At 36.6% G+C, this 19,500-nt stretch overlaps 1 protein-coding gene across 5 annotated transcripts in view; it reads left to right on the top strand.

Moving 5' to 3' along the window:
* Positions 1 to 19,500, top strand: part of CFAP70 (cilia and flagella associated protein 70) — a 119,568-nt gene that overhangs the window by 26,590 nt on the left and 73,478 nt on the right. For 4 of the 5 annotated variants that reach the window (XM_044239778.1, XM_044239777.1, XM_044239773.1 and 1 more), the window contains 5 exons: positions 1,817 to 1,996; positions 6,130 to 6,312; positions 7,949 to 8,043; positions 12,761 to 12,860; positions 14,479 to 14,613. In XM_044239778.1, the coding sequence (XP_044095713.1) occupies positions 1,817 to 1,996; positions 6,130 to 6,312; positions 7,949 to 8,043; positions 12,761 to 12,860; positions 14,479 to 14,613 (693 nt within the window). The remainder of the gene's footprint in view (positions 1 to 1,816; positions 1,997 to 6,129; positions 6,313 to 7,948; positions 8,044 to 12,760; positions 12,861 to 14,478; positions 14,614 to 19,500) is intronic. The other variant, XM_044239776.1, reaches the window with a different exon arrangement.

Genomic DNA, 19,500 nt, shown 5'->3' with positions numbered 1-19,500 from the left:
TCTTCTCTATGTGGCTGTCTAATTTTCCCAACAACATTTGCTGAAGAGACTTTTTTCCATTGTATGGAAATGAAATTCCATACAATTTTCCATTGTATGGAAATATTCCTGCTTTGAAGAAGGTTAGTTGACCATATGGCCAAGGGTCCATTTCTGACTTCTCTATTCTGTTCCATTGATCTATGTGCCTGTTTTTGTGCCAGTGCCATACTGCCTTTATGATTAAAGCTTTATAATGTAGCTTGAAGTCCAGGACTATGATGTGTCCAGCTTTTGTTTTCCTTTTCAACATAACTTTGTCTATTTGGGGTCTTTTCTGGTTCCATACAAATTTTAGGATTGTTTGTTTCAGGTCTGTGAAAAATGCTGGTGTTATTTTGATAGGGAGTGCATTGAATGTGTGTTAGGTCCGTTATTAAATAAAACGAGACTGAGACAAAGTGGAAGTTATTTAAAGCTTTATTTTATGATAAGTATTAGAAGTTAGACTGATCGGTCAGGGGAACGAGACTGAGACAAGGTGAAAGTTATGCAAAGCTCTATTCTATGCTAAGCATTAGAAGTCAGACTGACCGGCCAGGGCCGTCTCTGAAGAGAGCAACCCCTCCCCAACTTACAGACTACCTTTTATAGAGCAAAAGTCTGGCCACACATAGGTGGCCAATGAGATTGTAGTCATGTTAGGTCACATGCAGGTGGCCAATTGAATTACAATTTACCCTATAGTAGCTATTTGACCTAACCTATTACTCTGGTCAGAATTGGTGCTCAAGGTTGGCGCCCGAACAGCGGGGTTTACATTCTTTGGTGGTTAGGGAAAAAGTATGTGTGTTTCTTACTGATTGGATGTCTCCACCTGGCCTGACTCATCCTTGTATTCTGGGCCCTGTCAAGAACTGGCCAACCTGGCCTTGTATTCTGGGCTCTGTTAGTAGGAACTAGCTGACCATATTTTACTGGTTTCCCAGACTTGCTTCTAAGTAAGTTTCTCTGGGGGGAGGGAGGCAGGGTCAGTTTAAGTTCTACTGCAGAAACAACAAAATGGCTTTTAACCAAGATGGAGTCGCTCTGACTAAATAGGTCCTTACAATGTGCAGATTGCTTTGGGTAGTATAGACATTTTAACAAAATTTGTTCTTCCAATCCATGAGCATGGAATGCTTTTTGATTTCTTTGTGCCTTCCTTAGTTTCTTTCAGAAGCATTCTATAGTTTTCAGAATACAGACGTTTTACCTCTTTGATTAGGTTTATTCCTAGGTATCTTATATAAAGTTTTTGGTGCAATTGTAAATGGGGTTGATTCCTTGATTTCTCTTTCTGATGCTTCATTATTGGTGTATAGAATGCAATAGACTTCTGTGTATTGTTTTTATATCTTGTGAGTTTGCTGAATTCCTATATCAGTTCTAGCAAGTTTTGGGTGTAGTCTAATTTTTAAAAAGTACTACATTTAAATTACAAAAGTCATCACAGAATATAAACTGGCAAAAAAAGGCAACCCAATGTCACTTGTGTGAAACTACTATTAACATTTCAGTATAGGACCTTCCAATCCCTCTTCTATATGTATTTGTATACATATGTGACCTCAGTAGTAGAGGGGAAAGGCCTCTGCCTTGGGAATAAGATTCTTATCTCAGTTCTAGTTCTAACTCATGGGACCCAGAGAAAGTTATTTGAATCCTCTATGTGGAAATAAACTTGACCTTCTTATCTTGAATAGTGATATGAGATACAAATAAGATAATGAAAAAAAGGGGAGGTAAGAAGGTCTCTGGCATTTTCAAAATGCTGCATAATTTTATTCTTTTTCAGCAGTGCAGTCTTGAAGTTAAAGTGTTTGTGGCAGAACCCTTACTGACCACAGCACAGATCTTAGGAGGCAATCTACTGAAAGTCACATTGGAGGCTGCCTACTCTGTGCCTGAATCTTTCGTTCCAGTAGGGCCTATGCAAAACTACATGGTTGGTCTGCAAGTTCCATCAGCTGGAGAGGTAAAGCCCTATAGCCAGATATTTATATAGATTTAAGCACTCATATGGTCATCTCTTCCTCACCTGCTAAGATTTCATTCAAAGCAAGCTCTATTAATGGCTGAGATTTTTTTTAGGTTTAAAAAAAAATAAAGTTTACTTCTATTTTGTATGTAGATATCTACAGTTTAACTATACATAATAGTATCTATTACATATAATTTATGTCAATAAATACGTATTTATGGTGGAAAATATGTAAAACATTTTTAAATTGACTATTTTTAATGTGTTTCTATACATTATTTTTATGCATATATTTTGTGGATTTTGTACAGTGTACTTAATTATACAAAGCTTTCTCTTAATTTCAGGTTATTTTCTTAGTCCAAATTTCTTTTCTTTCTTTTTTTTAAGATTTATTTATTTATTTTAGAGAGGAGGAAGAAAGAGTGAAAGCATTTGGGAGGAGGGGCAGAGGGAATTGGAGAGGGAATTTCAAGTAGAGTCCCTGTTGATTGCAGAACCTGACAAGCACCACTGGATCTCATGACCCTGAGATTATGACCTGAGCCAAAATCAAGAGTCAGATGTTCAGCTGACTGAGCCACCCAGGTGCCCCCATAGTCAAAATTTCTATGGAGTGATTGTGTTGGATTTTTTGAGGATTTTGGTAGAGATTCCCAAATTGCTTGCTACAAAGGTATATAATTAGTTAATACTGTCATCTGTTTTATTCCATCTACATTTCAGTGGGAATGCTTCAATTCCTCTTCACCATTTAATTCCCACCAGCAGTATAAAGACTTCTAGTTTCTCCATATCCTCATCCACATTTATTATTTTTTGTTTGGTTTGGTGATGATACCTATTCCAATAAGTGTGAAATGGCATCTCCTTTTGTTTTAGATTTGCATTTCCCTAATGACTGATGACACTGAGCTCTTTTTCCACCCCTATATTGCCATTTGTATATTTTCTTTGGGGAAATTTTTATTCAAGTTCTTTGCCCATTTTTGAATCAGGTTGTTTTTTGTTGTTGAGTTTTAAGAGTACTTTATATATTCTAGCTATTAATCAATTTTTGTGAAATTTTTCTCCCATTTTTGATTTTGTTGCAGTATTTTTTTGCTGCACAAAAATTTTAATTTTAATGGAGCTCAGTTTTTCTATTTTTTTCTTTTGTTGTCTTGTGTTTTTGGTATCATGACCAAGAAATCATTGCTTAATACAATGCCATGAAGTTTTCCCCCTGAGTTTCCTTCTAAGAGTTTTATAGTTTTAGCTCTTATATTTAGGCCTTTGATTCTTTTTTTTTTAAAGGTTTTATTTATATACAGATCACAAGTAGGCAGGCAGAGAGGGAGGGGGGATGCAGGCTCCCTACTGAGCAGAGAGCCTGATATGGGGCTCAATCCCAGGACCCTGGGATCATGACCTGAGCTGAAGGCAGAGGCTTAACCTACTGAGCCACCCAGGCACCACTGGCCTTTGATTCATTTTGAGTTAATTTTTGTATGTGGTTTAAGGTAAGGGTACAACTTGATTTTTTTTTGCATGTGGATAATTAGTTTTCGGCATCATTTATCAGAAAGACTGTCCTTTCTCCACTGAGTAATTTTGGCATGCCTTATTTTGACAATTTTTGCCAACATTTTAAAAAAAGATTTTATTTATTTATTTGACAGAGAGGGACACAGCAAGAGAGGGAACACAAGCATGGGGAGTAGGGGAGGGAAAAGCCAGCTTCCCAAAGAGCGGGGAGCCCGACATGGGACTCATCCCAGGATCCTGGGATCATGACCTGAGCTGAAGGTAGATGCTTAACAACTGAGCCACCCAGGCGCCCACCAACATTCTTGTTTTTATGGAGGAGCAAATTTTCAGAGGTCTTTACCATTCTAGAATGCCTCTCCTTTATAAAAGTTTTTAAGCTAACTCAAACCACTAGAATTGTTGAATTATATGTATGACTATTTTAAATTTACTAGAAACTGCAATATTACTTTCCATAGTTATACCAACTTATATTTCCATCAACTATGTAGAGAATACCATTTCCTTCACAATATTGCCAATGCTTGCTATTTTCAGACAGATTTTGCTAAACTGCAGTTTAAAATGATATCTCATTGTTTTAATGTTCATTGCAATTGTTATTAAGGATATCTAGCATGTTTTTATTTAAATGGTGGATTATGTAATTTCCTTTTCTATAATTTGCCTATTTATATCTTTATCAATTTCCTATTGCAAGTATATTTTAGATAAATTATATGTAGGAATGTACCCATATTTTAATCCTTTGTGAGATTTAAGGTTGTTTTTAAAAAGGTATATCACAGGGGTGCCTGGGTGGTTCAGTGGGTTAAAGCCTCTGCCTTCAGCTCAGGTCATGATCTCAGGGTCCTGTGTTCAAGCCCCTCATTGGGCTCTCTGCTCAGTGGGGAGCCTACTTCCTACTTCTGCTCCTCTCTCTCTGCATGCCTCTCTGCCTACTTGTGATCTCTGTCTGTCAAATAAATAAATAAATAAATAAATAAATCTTTTTTAAAAAGGTATATCATAACTCCCATATAGATATAAAATAACAAAGAGGATATAAACCAAAAAGAGCTCAAAGACCTCAACGTGAGACAGGAATCCATCAGAATCCTAGAGAAGAACATAGGCAGTAACCTCTTCGATATCAGCCACAGCAACTTCTTTCAAGATATGTCTCCAAAGGCAAAGGAAACAAAAGCAAAGATGAACTTTGGGACTTCATCAAGATCAAAAGCTTCTGCACAGCAAAGGAAACAGTCAATAAAACAAAGAGGCAACCCACAGAATGGGAGAAGATATTTGCAAATGACAGTACAGACAAAAGGTTGATATCCAGGATCTATAAAGAACTTCTCAAACTCAACACACACAAAACAGATAATTATATCAAAAAATGGGCAGAAGATATGAACAGACACTTGTCCAATGAAGACATACAAATGGTTATCAGATACATGAAGAATGTTGTTCATCACTAGCCATCAGGGAGATTCAAATTAAAACCACATTGAGCTATCACCTTACACCAGTTAGAATGGCCAAAATTAGCAAGACAGGAAACAACATGTGTTGGAGGGGATGTGGAGAAAGGGGAACCCTCTTCCACTGTTGGTGGGAATGCAAGTTGGTGCAGCCTCTTTGGAGAACAGTGTGGAGATTCCTCAAGAAATTAAAAATAGAGCTTCCCTATGACCCTGCAATTGCACTCCTGGGTATTTACCCCAAAGATACAGATGGAGTAAAAGAAGGGCCATCTGTACCCTAATGTTTATAGCAGTAATGGCCACGGTCGCCAAACTGTAGAAAGAACCAAGATGCCCTTCAACGGATGAATGGATAAGGAAGATGTGGTCCATATACACTATGGACTATTATGCCTCCATCAGAAAGGACGAATACCCAACTTTTGTAGCAACATGGACAGGACTGGAAGAGATTATGCTGAGTGAAATAAGTCAAGCAGAGAGAGTCAACTATCATATGGTTTCACTTATTTGTGGAGCATAACAAATAACATGGAGGACATGGGGAGATGGAGAGGAGAAGGGAGTTGGGGGAAATTGGAAGGCGAGGTGAACCATGAGAGACTATGGACTCTGAAAAACAACCTGAGGGTTTTGAAGGGGCAGGGGTGGGAGGTTGGGGTAACCAGGTGGTGGACATTAGAGAGGGCACAGATTGCATGGAGCACTGGGTGTGGTGCAAAAACAATGAATACTGTTATGCTGAAAAGAAGTTTAAAAAAAAAAGGACAATCTGAAGAAATAACCCATATATAAGCAATCAGGAATGTTGAAATGAATTTGCTATTCTAAGCTCACCATCAGCCACAGGGCAATAATCAATTACACCACCACTGAACAAAACATATTTGCATACCTATGGACAACAATAATTTGCATTATTATCAATTTTTAATAAATTAAATATTTATAAAATAGCACAAAGACAATGAAGGATACAGGCTCCTCTGCAGAATCAGATAATCACAGGAGGAAGGGTCTGTTAGACAACACCCAACACTACATTGAAAAGATACTTCAGTAATCTTTTTTGTTCATTTTGAAGCCTTTACAAAATTTCCTGATGTATGATAATTTATTCTGTAGAAAGACTATCCCATTTTGTTCAAGAATGGAACTCTGAAGCTTGGAGGGGAAAGAGAACCTGTTCCCAGGCCCAAAAAATGGCCAATTGCCAACATTCTGGCTCCAGGAGCTAATTACATTCCTGATAGTTTCATTGTTGGTGGGCCCTATGAGGAAGAAGAAGGAGAACTCAACCGCCCCGAGGTGAGATAATTGTGCAATTTTTTGGTGATAAACTAAGTGCACAGACAGATGCCAGAACATTTTTTAAATCACTCTAATTTATGTATATTTGTTTTTGTTTAAACAGTTGTCTAATTCTGATGAAAATGTCTCCTGACTTCTTAAGTTCAACAAACAAAATAATTTATTAATTTCAAATTTACTCTTTATTTTAAATTTATTTATTTATTTTTAAACATTTTTTAAAACATTTTATTTGATAGAGAGGGAGAGCATGAGCAGGGTGAGGGGAGGACTAGAGGGAGAGGGACAAGGAGACTCCCCACTGAACAGGGAGCCTTACTCTATGCTGGATCCAAGGACCCTGGGATCATGATGTGAGCCAAAGGCAAACGCTTAACCAGTTGAAACACCCAGGTGCCACAGATTTATTTATTTTTGAGTAGGTAATAATATGAACATTGGTCATGCATATAAAAGCAAATATATCTACTCAAAGGAAAAAAAGACTCACAAACAAAAATATTTGGAAGAATGAAGTTTCCTTGCAAAGAGTGCAAAGGAGTAAGATTTCAGAAAGACTGATTTACAGACATTAGCATAGTGAAAGGGATAAAAACCGGTTTTCTTTAGGAAGTCTAGATTTATAGGAAGTATTCAAAATCCTATTATTTTCAGAACTAGAACCTGTCAGGAAGACACTATTTAAAAAAAAAAAACTCAGTGTGTAAAGTGTTTATGTATTTGTTTATTTTTACTTTATTTTTAACTATTTTTTTCACTAAGTATATAAAGTGCTTAGTCATATTGAGAGCAGAGAAAAATGTCAGTTTTGCTTTATAAACACACACATATATATACATACATGTATTCTTTCCCTATTGTTTATTTGTTTGTTTGTTTACTGAAATGATGACATACTCACATTTTGAAACTTGCTTTTTAGTGTGTCTTGGTGATTTTTCCACAATGCTACGTAAAGAACATTCTTACTCTTTTTCTTTCTTTGCACTTGCTATATGACATGACATTGTATATGGACATACTTAAATTCAATTACCAGTCTCCTATTGCTGGATGTTTAGGTTGTTGACATTATTCTTTTCTTTTTATTCTTCCCTCCCTCCTTCCTTCCTTCTCTCTTTCCTTCTTCCTTCCTTCCATTATTCTTTCTTCATTTCTTCTTTCATTCTTTCTTTCTACATCCTGTACTTGTAGAGAGCAGAGAAAATGCTGCAAGCATATTTGCAAATGTTTCTTGAATGAGTTAGTAATCATTAGTGGAAACATACAATAAAATAATTTGTTAAATGAAGATGGTTGAATTATTTTAAGTATCTGACTAAATATTTTAAATAGTTGGGGGCACCTGAGGGGCTCAGTGGGTTAGGCCTCTGCCTTTGGCTCAGATCATGATCTCAAGGTCCTGGGATCAAGCCCCGCATAAGGCTCTCTGCTGGGCAGGGAGCCTGCTTCCTTCTCTCTCTCTGCCTGCCTCTCTGCCCACTTGTGATCTCTCTCTCTCTGTCTGTCAAATAAATAAATAAAAATCTCTAAAAAAAAGTGTTGTGATCAAATCCATTAAAAGAATGCCCCAAAGATTGAGCAGGATGAAGTTATGGTACGCTGAGAAAACGAGTTTCTTACTATTTTACAGGACAAGGCATTTAGGAATCAAGCAGAGAGCATAAAGAAAAGGATTATTTGGGACTTGGAAAGTCGCTGCTACCTTGATCCTCCTGCAGTGGTCAGGTAGGAAGAGGAAGGGAATATGTCTAAATACCAAAGATTGTAGGTGGGAAGAAACGTTACTTTTGTTAATTTTACCTATATTTGAGTTAAGGTAATCTGAGAATCTCTCCCATCATATTTGCTAATAACAGAGGCTTTTAGTGTCAGTGGCTTAACCAAGATAGGTGCTGATTTCTTTTCATATAAAACAAATTATGTATTTTTTATATAAACATATAAAAACAAATCCAGAGCTGGTATATATGGTAGCTTCACAGTGTTATCAGGTATCTAGGCTTCATCTTTCTTTTTGTACCACCTTCTTTAACATGTGCCTTCCAACTATCTTCTTTAACATGTCCCTTCCATCTTTTTTTTAAATTTTTTTTTATAAACATATAATGTATTTTTATCCCCAGGGGTACAGGTCTGTGAATCGCTGGGTTTATACACTTCACAGCACTCACCATAGCACATACCCTCTCCAATGTCCATAACCCCACCATCCTCTCCTGACCCCCCTCCTCCCAGCAACCCTCAGTTTGTTTTGTGAGATTAAGAGTCACTTATGGTTTGTCTCCCTCCTGATCCCATCTCGCTTCATTTATTCTTTTCCTACCTCCCAAACCCCCCATGTTGCATCTCCACTTCCTCATATCAGGGAGATCATATGATAGTTGTCTTTCTCCGATTGACTTATTTCACTAAGCATGATACCCTCTAGTTCCATCCACGTCATTGCAAATGGCAAGATTTCATTTCTTTTGATGGCTGCATAGTATTCCATTGTGTATATATACCACAGCATCTTTATCCATTTGTCTGTTGATGGACATCTAGGTTCTTTCCATAGTTTGGCTATTGTAGACATTGCTGCTATAAACATTCGGGTGCACATGCCCCTTCAGATCACTATGTTTGTATCTTTAGTGTAAATACCCAGTAGTACAATTGCTGGGTCATAGGGTAGTTCTATTTTCAACTTTTTGAGGAAACTCCATGCTGTTTTCCAGAGTGGTTGCACTAGCTTGCATTCCCACCAACAGTGTAAGAGGGTTCCCCTTTCTCCGCATCCTCGCCAGCATCTGTCATTTCCTAACTTGTTAATTTTAGCCATTCTGACTGGTGTGAGGTGATATCTCATTGTGGTTTTGATTTGTATTTCCCTGATGCCAAGTGATGTGAGCACTTTTTCATGTGTCTGTTGGCCATCTGGATGTCTTCTTTGCAGAAATGTCTGTTCATGTCCTCTGCCCATTTCTTGATTGGATTATTTGTTCTTTGGGTGTTGAGTTTGCTAAGTTCTTTATAGATTTTGGACACTAGCCCTTTATCTGATATGTCATTTGCAAATATCTTCTCCCATTCTGTCAGTTGTCTTTTGGTTTTGTTAACTGTTTCCTTTGCTGTGCAAAAGCTTTCGATCTTGATGAAATCCCAATAGTTCATTTTTGCCCTTGTTTCCCTTGCCTTTGGCGATGTTCCTAGGAAGAAGTTGCTGTGGCTGAGGTCAAAGAGGTTGCTGCCTGTGTTCTCCTCAAGGATTTTGATGGATTCCTTTCTCACATTGTGGTCCTTCATCCGGAGTCTATTTTTGTGTGTGGTGTAAGGAAATGGTCCAATTTCATTTTTCAGCATGTGGCCATCCAGTTTTCCCAACACCTTTATTGAAGAGGCTGTCTTTTTTCCATTGGACATTATTTCCTGCTTTGTCGAAGATTAGTTGACCATAGAGTTGTCCCTCCTGTGGTCAGCTTCTTTATTCTCTGTCATTTGGTCTTCTATATCACTAATTCTTTCTTCTGCCTCATTTATCCTAGCAGTAAGAGCCTCCATTTTTTATTGCACCTGATTAATAGCTTTTTTAATTTCAACTTGATTAGATTTTAGTTCTTTTTTTTCTCCAGAAAGGACTTTTATGTCTCTAGAGAGGGTTTCTCTAATATCTTCCATGCCTTTTTCGAGCCCAGCTAGAACCTTGAGAATCATCATTCTGAACTCTAGGTCTGACATATTACCAATGTCTGTATTGATTAGGTCCCTAGCCTTTGGTACTGCCTCTTGTTCTTTTTTTTTTTTTTTTTTTTTGTGGTGAGTTTTTCTGTCTTGTCATTTTGTCCAGATAAGAGTATATGAAGGAGCAAATAAAATACTAAAAGGGTGGCAACAACCTCAGGGAAATGTGCTTTAACCAAATCAGAAGAGACCCCAAATCATCAGGGGGGGGATAAAGGGATAAAAAGAAGTTCAGAAAAAAAAATTAAAAAAAGAAAACAAAGAAAAAATATAAAAAAGAAATATATATATATATATATATATATATATATATATATATATATATATATTAGACTGGTGACTAGAACAGGGTCACCCACTTAATTTTGAGAGTATTTTGTTCTCTTAGAAGAAACTACCTCCCCAAATTTTAAAGAATGAAAATTGTATATAAGGGTAAACACGATGAAGGGATGGAATATGCCTATAAAGATGAAGGAAAAAAATTTTTTTTTAATTTCTAAAAAAGGAGTTGATAAAGTAAGTTGGTTGGGAGAACAAAGAAAAAGAATGTGGAGAGAATTTGCTTGGGCTGGAGACTAGAACAAGCCCAGAACTAGATTTAGGGTATATTTTGATCTATTAGAAGAAGTTGTAATCCAAATTTTTTAGAAGAAAAAACCCTATGTGTATACAAAAAATAAATTTAAATACAATGAAGGATAAAGTATGACTATAATAATGAAGGTTCAAAAAAGATTACTTTTTTACGAAAGGTATTGTTAAGATAAACTAGTTTAAAAATGTTAAAAAAGAAAAGGGTAAAAGTTAAAAAAAATTAGCAGAAGAAAAAAATTTTTTTTAAAAATTAAATTAACTGCAAGACTGAAGAATCATGGGGAGAAAGCCACGAGCTCCATGCTTTGCTTTCTCCTCCTCTGGAATTCTGCTGCTCTCCTTGGTAAGTGAACTTGGTCTTGGCTGGATTTCTAATTGATCTTCTGGGGGATGGGCCTGTTGTAGTGATTCTCAAGTGTCTTTGCCTGAGGCAAAATTGTACCCCCCTTACCAGGGGCTGGGCTAAGTAATCTGCTTGGGTTCACTTTGGGGAGCTTTTGCTCCCTGAACGCTTTCCGTAGAGTTCTGGAGGACAGGAATGAAAATGGCGGCCTCCCAATCTCTGGCCTGGAGGAGCCAAGATCTCGGGGCCCCACTCTTCAGTGTGCCCTCAGAGAAAAGCGCTCAATCACTCCCGTCTCCCTGGCCTCCAGCTGTACTCTGAGCTCACCCAGCCTGTGAGCGGTTCAAGGTTACCCCAAGCTGAGAGCTCTCTCCTTGGCTCTGTCTCTGTAGCTGGCTTCCCCGCTCTAATACCTCTGAGCTCTGAGACACTCAGACATCCCCAATCCTTCTGTGACCCTGCGGGACCTGGGGTCTGCTAGAAAGAGCTGGAGTCAGATAAGGCTCTAGTAAAGCAGTTTCCCTTAAAGAGTAGGCATTTGTTATGGATAACAGTCCAGGCATATTTTGAAATGGTTACTTTTCCCTTCTTTCTGACTAGGAGGATTTTTCTCATATCTTCACCATGACTATTTTATGGCACCTCTTGATTTCAAACGAAAAAACTATGGGGATCACCTAAGACTGGGCTTCCAGGAGTCTATAATCCAGCCTCCAGCAATTTGTCAAAATTACCATTATAGTGTTTCCTCCAGTTACTGACTCTGTTGCTTTCTCCTACTTGCACGCTTATCTCAGCTGTGATTCTCTATACTTTCCTGTATCTCCAAATTTCAGAGTGGTGATTTGCCCCCATGAACTTAATTCCTAGATGGAGCTAAGAAAGATCATTGATTTTTTTCAGTTTTACCAGGTTTTTGGTGGTGTTGTTTGTTCTGAGAACAGGAGCAACAGCTTCTAAGTGCTTTATGTGTCAGAGCTGACACTGTAAGTCCTACATTATTTTCACAGGAGAAATAAACATATCTTATACTATTTACATACATGTCTGATTATTTCTTTAGAAAAAATCACTAGAAGTGGAATTTCTGGATCAAAGATTATGAGCATTTTAAGCCTTTTTCTTTATATTGCCAAATTGCTGTCAAAAATGTAGTTTGTCTCTACTAACAGTACAGTAGAATTATTTTTGGAATAAAAAATGATCTACCTAATAAAGATATTTATATACGTGTGCCTATTCCACTACTTTTTAAAAAAGAGTTATTTATTCATTTTGGGGGGGGGAAGAAGAGTGCAAGAGTGGGAGAGAGGCAAAGGGAGAGGGAGAGAAGAGAGTCTCCCAAGCACTCTTCACACTGAGCCCTGAGCCCCATGTGGGTCTCAGTCTTGCAAGGATCAGTCCCATGAGCCCAAGATCAGGACCTGAGCCAAAACCAAGAGTCAATTGCCTAACTGACTGCACCACCCAGGCATCCCTCCATTACTTTTTTTTTTTTTTAAGATTTTATTTATTTATTTATTTGACAGAGAGAAATCACAAGTAGATGGAGAGGCAGGTAGAGAGAGAGGGAAGCAGGCTCCCTGCTGAGCAGAGAGCCCAATGTGGGACTCGATCCCAGGACCCTGAGATCATGATCTGAGCCGAAGGCAGCAGCCTAACCCACTGAGCCACCCAGGCGCCCCTCCCTCCATTGCTTTTTAACGGAGAGGAATACTTCCTTTAAATTACACTAATCTCATTTTTGTATATAATGCTAATGGACTGATTTTTGAATTTCAGTCTTCAGAAGCGAATTGCTGATTGTCGATTTTGGCCTGTAGAGATCACGAGAGTTCCTCTGACTACTGCACCCAAAGGGAAAGCTGCAAAATTTGATAAGGTTAATTTGTTTGCTTAAAAATATTTATATAAGAAAACTCTGGTTAGATCCAACATTTTATTCTGCTTCTAATTCTGATACCAAAGGAGTGTGTGAACTGATGTGACTACTCTCTAGAGTGACCATCCTAACCTGATTTGCCAAGTAGTTTCCTGGTGTTAGCACTGAAAATCTCATATCCTTGGAAACTCTCCTCTCCCTGGCAAATCAGGATAACTGGTCACTCTAGCTCCCCATTGTACACTAAAAATTGTTTAGACTTTATTCCCAGACATCCTATTTCCCTTTACCTCTTTATTATAGTTTTATAAAACCACACGAAACAGCCATTTTTATAGGTCACAGTAGTTAAATATTGGCAATATTTTTCAACCTAATGCATCTTCCTGAATTTCTTTTAGACATGCTACTTATAATATTTCAGCCTGACAATTAGAGTAATAGAACTCATTGATGTACATTATTCTGAAAAGATCTAGCTTTGTGAGCCTATAACACGTTCTCTATCGTTTTATTTGTGCACGTCTGGTCTTTTCTGCTTGTTCATAAACTCTTTGACGGTAGGGATCCTGTCATAGACTGCTTTGTATCCTCCACAGCACCTAGCATGATTCATGGTATATGGGAGATACTTAACAAGTACTGAAATTATTTTATTGATCTTTAAAATAAAGTTTTTTGCATAATAAAAATGCTACTGCTAGTAATTACTTCTCCCTTTGTAATATATAATGTACATTGGCTAACTTTTCTTAAGAACACAATGTTATTACACAAACATAGGACTTCTTAATCTAATTTCTAATTATTATAATATGTGAAATCAAAGAAATGACTTGTAATTTTGTGAGGATTAAATGTGTTTTCTTTCACTAAATTGATTTTTCTTTATTAAAGTTTTCTATGGCAAACCATACAAACAAAAATTGTGTGGTTATATTAATTAACATGTTATTCATCTTTGTAATGGGAGTTTAGATGAAATTAGAGATGACAAATAGATGATGGAAGACTATCATTCATTCTTGTCATCCATGGCAGATATTATTGATTAATCAAAACACTCTTTCTTTCTGAACTCAGGTAAGGATACAGAATCTTTCTCAAAAAAGTAGTCTGAAACAAATCCACCAATTTATAAGAATTTAGGCATAAGTTAAAGTCTATTTGTCATCACTGGTCTGGATGATTTGTAAGGTCCCTTTCATTAATAAAAATCTATAAACTAAAGCTAAAAGCCACAGCTTCTGAGTCTTTAACATTTTTGTTGTTTTTATTTTATAAAGCTTCACTTTTTCCTTAGAAACAACATGGTGAAATTGACTTTTTGATTGAATACGTATATTATCAATTAATTTGAGTATGTGTTGATCTAACTACTGCTTTTACTATTCATTAGCACTGTGATGTGTATTATTTCAGTGATCATGGTATTATTAAACTCATTTTGAATATAGAGAAGTATAGATCCAAAATATCTATGTAACTGGCCCAAAGTCAATAGTTATGTAGCATAGCTAGTTCCTAAAGCCAGGTCTTTGAATGACTAGGTCAGAGCTCCGTATCTTATGCTACATTGCGCTATAGCACTAACAGCTCTCTGGTTTTATTCCTTTAGGCTGATGATGAAGGTCAGCTTTCATTTCATGGTGTGGCTTATGTTAATATGGTCCCATTGCTGTATCCGGGTGTGAAGAGGATTCGGGGAGCTTTTCATGTTTATCCCTACCTAGACAGTACAGTCTATGAAAAGGTAAGAAAAAATTATATAAAGGTATTATCCTAATTTATCCTTTATTTGTGTGTTTATTTAAATCTTTAGCATACACATCTTTGCAATTGAAATTTGGGACTGGTTGCTATACTAAGGTATTAATCTTGCAGTCTGTCTGTCATTGAACCCTAAAAACTTTAGGATAATGAAAAGCCAAAAACTGGAAACAACCTAAATCTCCATCAACAGGTGAACAGACGCCTGGGTGGCTCAGTGGGTTGGGCCACTGCCTTCGGCTCAGGTCATGATCTCAGGGTCCTGGGATCGAGTCCCACATCGGGCTCTCTGCTCAGCAGGGAGCCTGCTTCCTCCTCTCTCTCTCTGCCTGCCTCTCTGCCTACTTGTGGCCTCTCTCTGTCAAATAAATAAATAAAATCTTAAAAAAAAAACAGGTGAACAGAAAAACAAATTCTATTGTATATCTATATAATGAAATGCTACTCAGTGGTAAAAAAAAAGAATGATCTATTGATACCTGCAACATGGATGAATCTCAAATACATTATGCTAAATGAAAGAAGCCAGATAAAAGAGAGTACCTAATGTATCATTCCATTTGAATAGCATTCTAGGAAAATAGTCTGTTGTGATGAAAAGCAGACCAGAAGTTGATTGGGAACAGGAATAGAGCAAGGGATAGATTATAAAAGAATGTGAGGGAAGTATTAGGGATGAAGGAAGTGTTGGTTATCTTGATTCTGGTGATGGTTTCATATGTGTATATATGTGACAAAATTAATCAAATTGTATAATTTAAATATGTAGTTTATTATATTTCAGTTTTACTCAGTAAAGTCAGATACACAATCTTTAGGATAATGAAAGAGGTCTATTATGCTAAGTATGCAAAAACTTAAATCCATGAGCAGATTAATGAGCTACAATATGGTTCTTTCCATTTTCAGGTGTTAAAATGTTGAAATCACTTATCTATCTTTTTTTACCTATCTATATGTCTACATATAAATTGAGAAAAAAATATATATATATACATTCCCCCCCCAAAACCAAAAAGTCAATTTTACCATGTTGTTTCTTAGGAGAAAGTGAGTCTTTATAAAACACAACAATAATAACAAAAACATATTACTGCTTCATCATTATTAGGACAGCTATTTTTCAATGATAGAGTCATGAAAGATCTATCATCTATTTACAAACCAACTGAGTAAGATTCTTTCTATATAAGTACCCTTTAATCAGAAATCACACTTATAGGGCTGTATCTTAAGAAAATAATTTAATAGGATCAGAAACTCCATATTCATAACAACTTTTTGGGATCTATAATAGTAAAAACTAAAAATAAGTTTAAATGTCTAATAATAGAGAAAGGTTTGGTAAATTATTATAAATAAAAATGATAAAATATGTGTCCATTAAAAAAGATAATTGTTAATGTTTTATAAATAGTTAAATGGAAAAATGAAAGCCAAAATGTTACATATAGCATAGATAAAAATAAATTCAAATGAGTTTATTAAAATAGTTAAATGTGAAGAATAAAATGTAGAAGTGTCTATTAATGAAAAGATATGAGTTCAGGGAAGACTTCCTAGGCTTAAAAGCAATGAAAGATAATAAAAGATTAGATTACCAAAAAGGGAATAGCTTCTATATGTAGAAGAAACCCTCATAAACAGAATTACAATGTAACTGAAAAACTGGGGGGGAATATTTGAACACATATCTGAAAGTATTCCAAAATATAAAGAACCTTATCAAACTGATAAGAAAAACACACCAATTTTTTTAAAGGGTGCTGCTTCCTGACGGTGCACAGGAGAAGAATGAGGCACAAACAAGTCAGCTGCAAGAGAAAGGGAGTAGGGGGTGACAGTAGAAAATACTCTCACCCAAACAACTCCGCAGTCCTGTATTTATTAGATATTAGTAATCAACAAAGGAGCTGAAGAAGGCTATACATTAATCATATGCCTTGTAGATAAGAAGGAATAGGAATTATGCATTGATTATAACTCTTATAGATAAGCAAGAAGAAAAGCAGGATATGCCTGGTCAAGCAGTATAAAATTTATAGTTGAGCAAGCACATTCAAAGGGATCATCTAATTAGCCACAAGTGGTCTCTGGAGTAGGGGAGATAACAGAAAAAAGAAGCAGGCAGTGTTCCACCCTGAGAGAGCTGGGCATCCCCAGCTGCTCAGCTTCAAGGACGTATATCATCCTCTCCCCCAGAGGCTTGTTGCCAGTATATGTTTTTCTCAAGGCTATATCTAAGCATGCTTGGTAACTAGTATAATTTCTCATGGGTTATATTTTAAGCAGTACGTTGTTCTGAGGGACAGTTACAAAAGGGCAAAGTACGTGAAACAGCAGATCACAAAAAAGAAATGCCGATGGTGAATAAGTATAAGAAGAAACATTTGGCTTTATCTGTAATCAAAGAATTGCAAATTAAAATAATAATAAAGTATCATTTTACCTGTAAAATTAGACAATTCCTTAAAATATGATAATGCCCATTGATGGCAAAGATATAGTAAAACAACAACTCTCATTCACTGCTAGAAGTGTAAATTAGTGTAAATTATCTACAAAAAAATTTTTTTTGTCAGTATGTATTAAGAAGTTTAGAATACTTAAATCTATTCCCATAGTATTCCCACTTCTATGAGTCTATTTTAAGGGACTAAGTAGAATTGTGTCCAAATTTTACTACATGAGGATATTCTTTGGCATCTGAGGGAAACAGCATATCATAATTGAAAGGTTATAGGCTTTGATGTTAGTCAGCTGCTAGTTTGAATTCTGGAACAGCCATTCACTAGCTGGGTGACTTCAGGCAAGTAGCTAAGTTTCTCTCAACTTTAGTTTATTATTCATCAGTAAAATGTAGTCAAGGCTTGTTTCCTAGTGTTGTTTTACATATAAAATGAGGTAAACTAGTAAGTACTAGGGGTATAGCTGACACATGGACATTTTGATCTTTCATTTTTATTATATCCATATGGTTGGAGAATATTATGTACACATTAAAAATTATCCTTATAAAAATTTTAAAAACATGAGATGATGCATGTGATTGTCTATTAAATTAAAAATAAGGATATAAAATTCCATTCAATATGATCACAACCTTTAAAAAATATGATCATAATTTTAAAATATATAGAAAATATTAGAGAGGACATCTTTCTGTCTATGTCTGAGGGAGTAGGTTGTCAAATTTTCTACCTCTTCCCCCCAAAAGCAGCAGTAAAGCTGGACAAATTGACAAAAAATCATTTCAGCATTCTAGAGATTAACCAAAGGCATCAACAAACTGAGAAGTATGAATGCATGAAAAACTATGGATTCTGAGACATTATTGCTTAGGGCTGCTCCTAAAGCTTCCCTAAGCTTTTCTCTACTCTATTCCTTTGTCTTAATCAGTGCAATGATTCTTCTAGAACAGGATAGGCTGGGAGGACTAACGACTTTGCTGCCACACAAAATTCAAACAATTTGGAGCAGTGGGTTAAGGACTGATGCCTAGTGATGTTGTTGGTTGAAATGGAGATCCTGTAGAGAGCAACCAGTATAATTGTAATGAGAGTCCCAGGAGAGAAGAGAGAGTAAGAGGCAGAAGTGATACATAAAGAAATAATGCCTGATCCAGATGGCCCACAGACACATGAAAAAGTGTTCAACATTACTTGGCATCAGGGAAATAAAAATCAAAACCACAGTGAGATACCACCTCATACCAGTCAGAATGGCTAAAATTAACAAGTCAGGAAATGACAGATATTGGCGAAGATGCAGAGAAAGGGGAACCCTCCTACAGTGGGGGAGTGCAAGCTGCTGCAGCCACTCTGGAAAACAGCAGGAGGTTCCTCAGAAAGTTGCAGATAGAACTATCCTAAGACCCAGCAATTGCATTACTGGGTATTTACCCTAAAGATACAAACATAGTGATCGAAGGGGCATGTGTACCCATGTTTATAGGAGCAATGTCCACAATAGCCAAACTATGGAAAGAACCTAGATGTTGGGGCGCTTGGGTGGCTCAGTGGGTTAAAGCCTCTGCCTTCAGCTTGGGTCATGATCCCAGGGTCCTGGGATCGAGCTCCATGTCGGGCTCTCTGCTCAGTGGGGAGCCTGCTTTCTCCTCTCTCTGCCTGCCTCTCTGCCTACTTTTGATCTCTCTCTCTGTCAAATAAATAAATAAAAACCTTAAAAAAAAACACCTAGATGCCCATAAACAGATGAATGGATAAAGAAGATGCGGTATATATATATATATATATATATATATATATATATATATATAATGGACTACTATGCAGCCATCAAAAAATGCTGAAATCCTGCCATTTGCAACAATGTGGATGGAACTAGAAGGTATTATGCTAAGCAAAATAAGTCAGTCAGAGAAAGACAATTATTGTATGCTCTCTCTGATATGAGGAATTTGAGAGGGGGGTAGGTATGAAATGAAATGAAACAGGATGGGACTGGGGAGGGAGACAAACCATAAAAGACTCTTAATCTCAGGGAACAAACTGAGGATTGCTGGGGGATGGTAGGGAGGGATAGGGTGGCTGGGTTATGGATGTTGGGGATATGTGCTATGGTGAGTATTGTGAATTTTTTAAGATTGATGATTCACAGACCTGTACCCCTGAAGCAAATAATACATTATATGTTAATTTTTTAAAAAAGAAGAAATAATGTCTGGAAATGTCCCATGTTTGATGAATAAATTAATCTACATATTCAAGAGGTTCAAAGAATCCTTGGTAGGATAAGCATACAAAGAAATACAATATAGACATTATAGTGAACTGTTAAAAGACAAAGAGGAAATCATGAATTCAACAGGAGAAGAACAACTCATTGGTTATAGGGGTGCATGAGTGTA

This window comes from Neovison vison, chromosome 2 (assembly GCF_020171115.1).
Source record: "Neovison vison isolate M4711 chromosome 2, ASM_NN_V1, whole genome shotgun sequence".
NCBI classification, from domain to species: domain Eukaryota; kingdom Metazoa; phylum Chordata; class Mammalia; order Carnivora; family Mustelidae; genus Neogale; species Neogale vison.
Note: the sequence above shows the minus strand (reverse complement) of the source record. Positions and strands in the feature narration are given on the sequence as shown.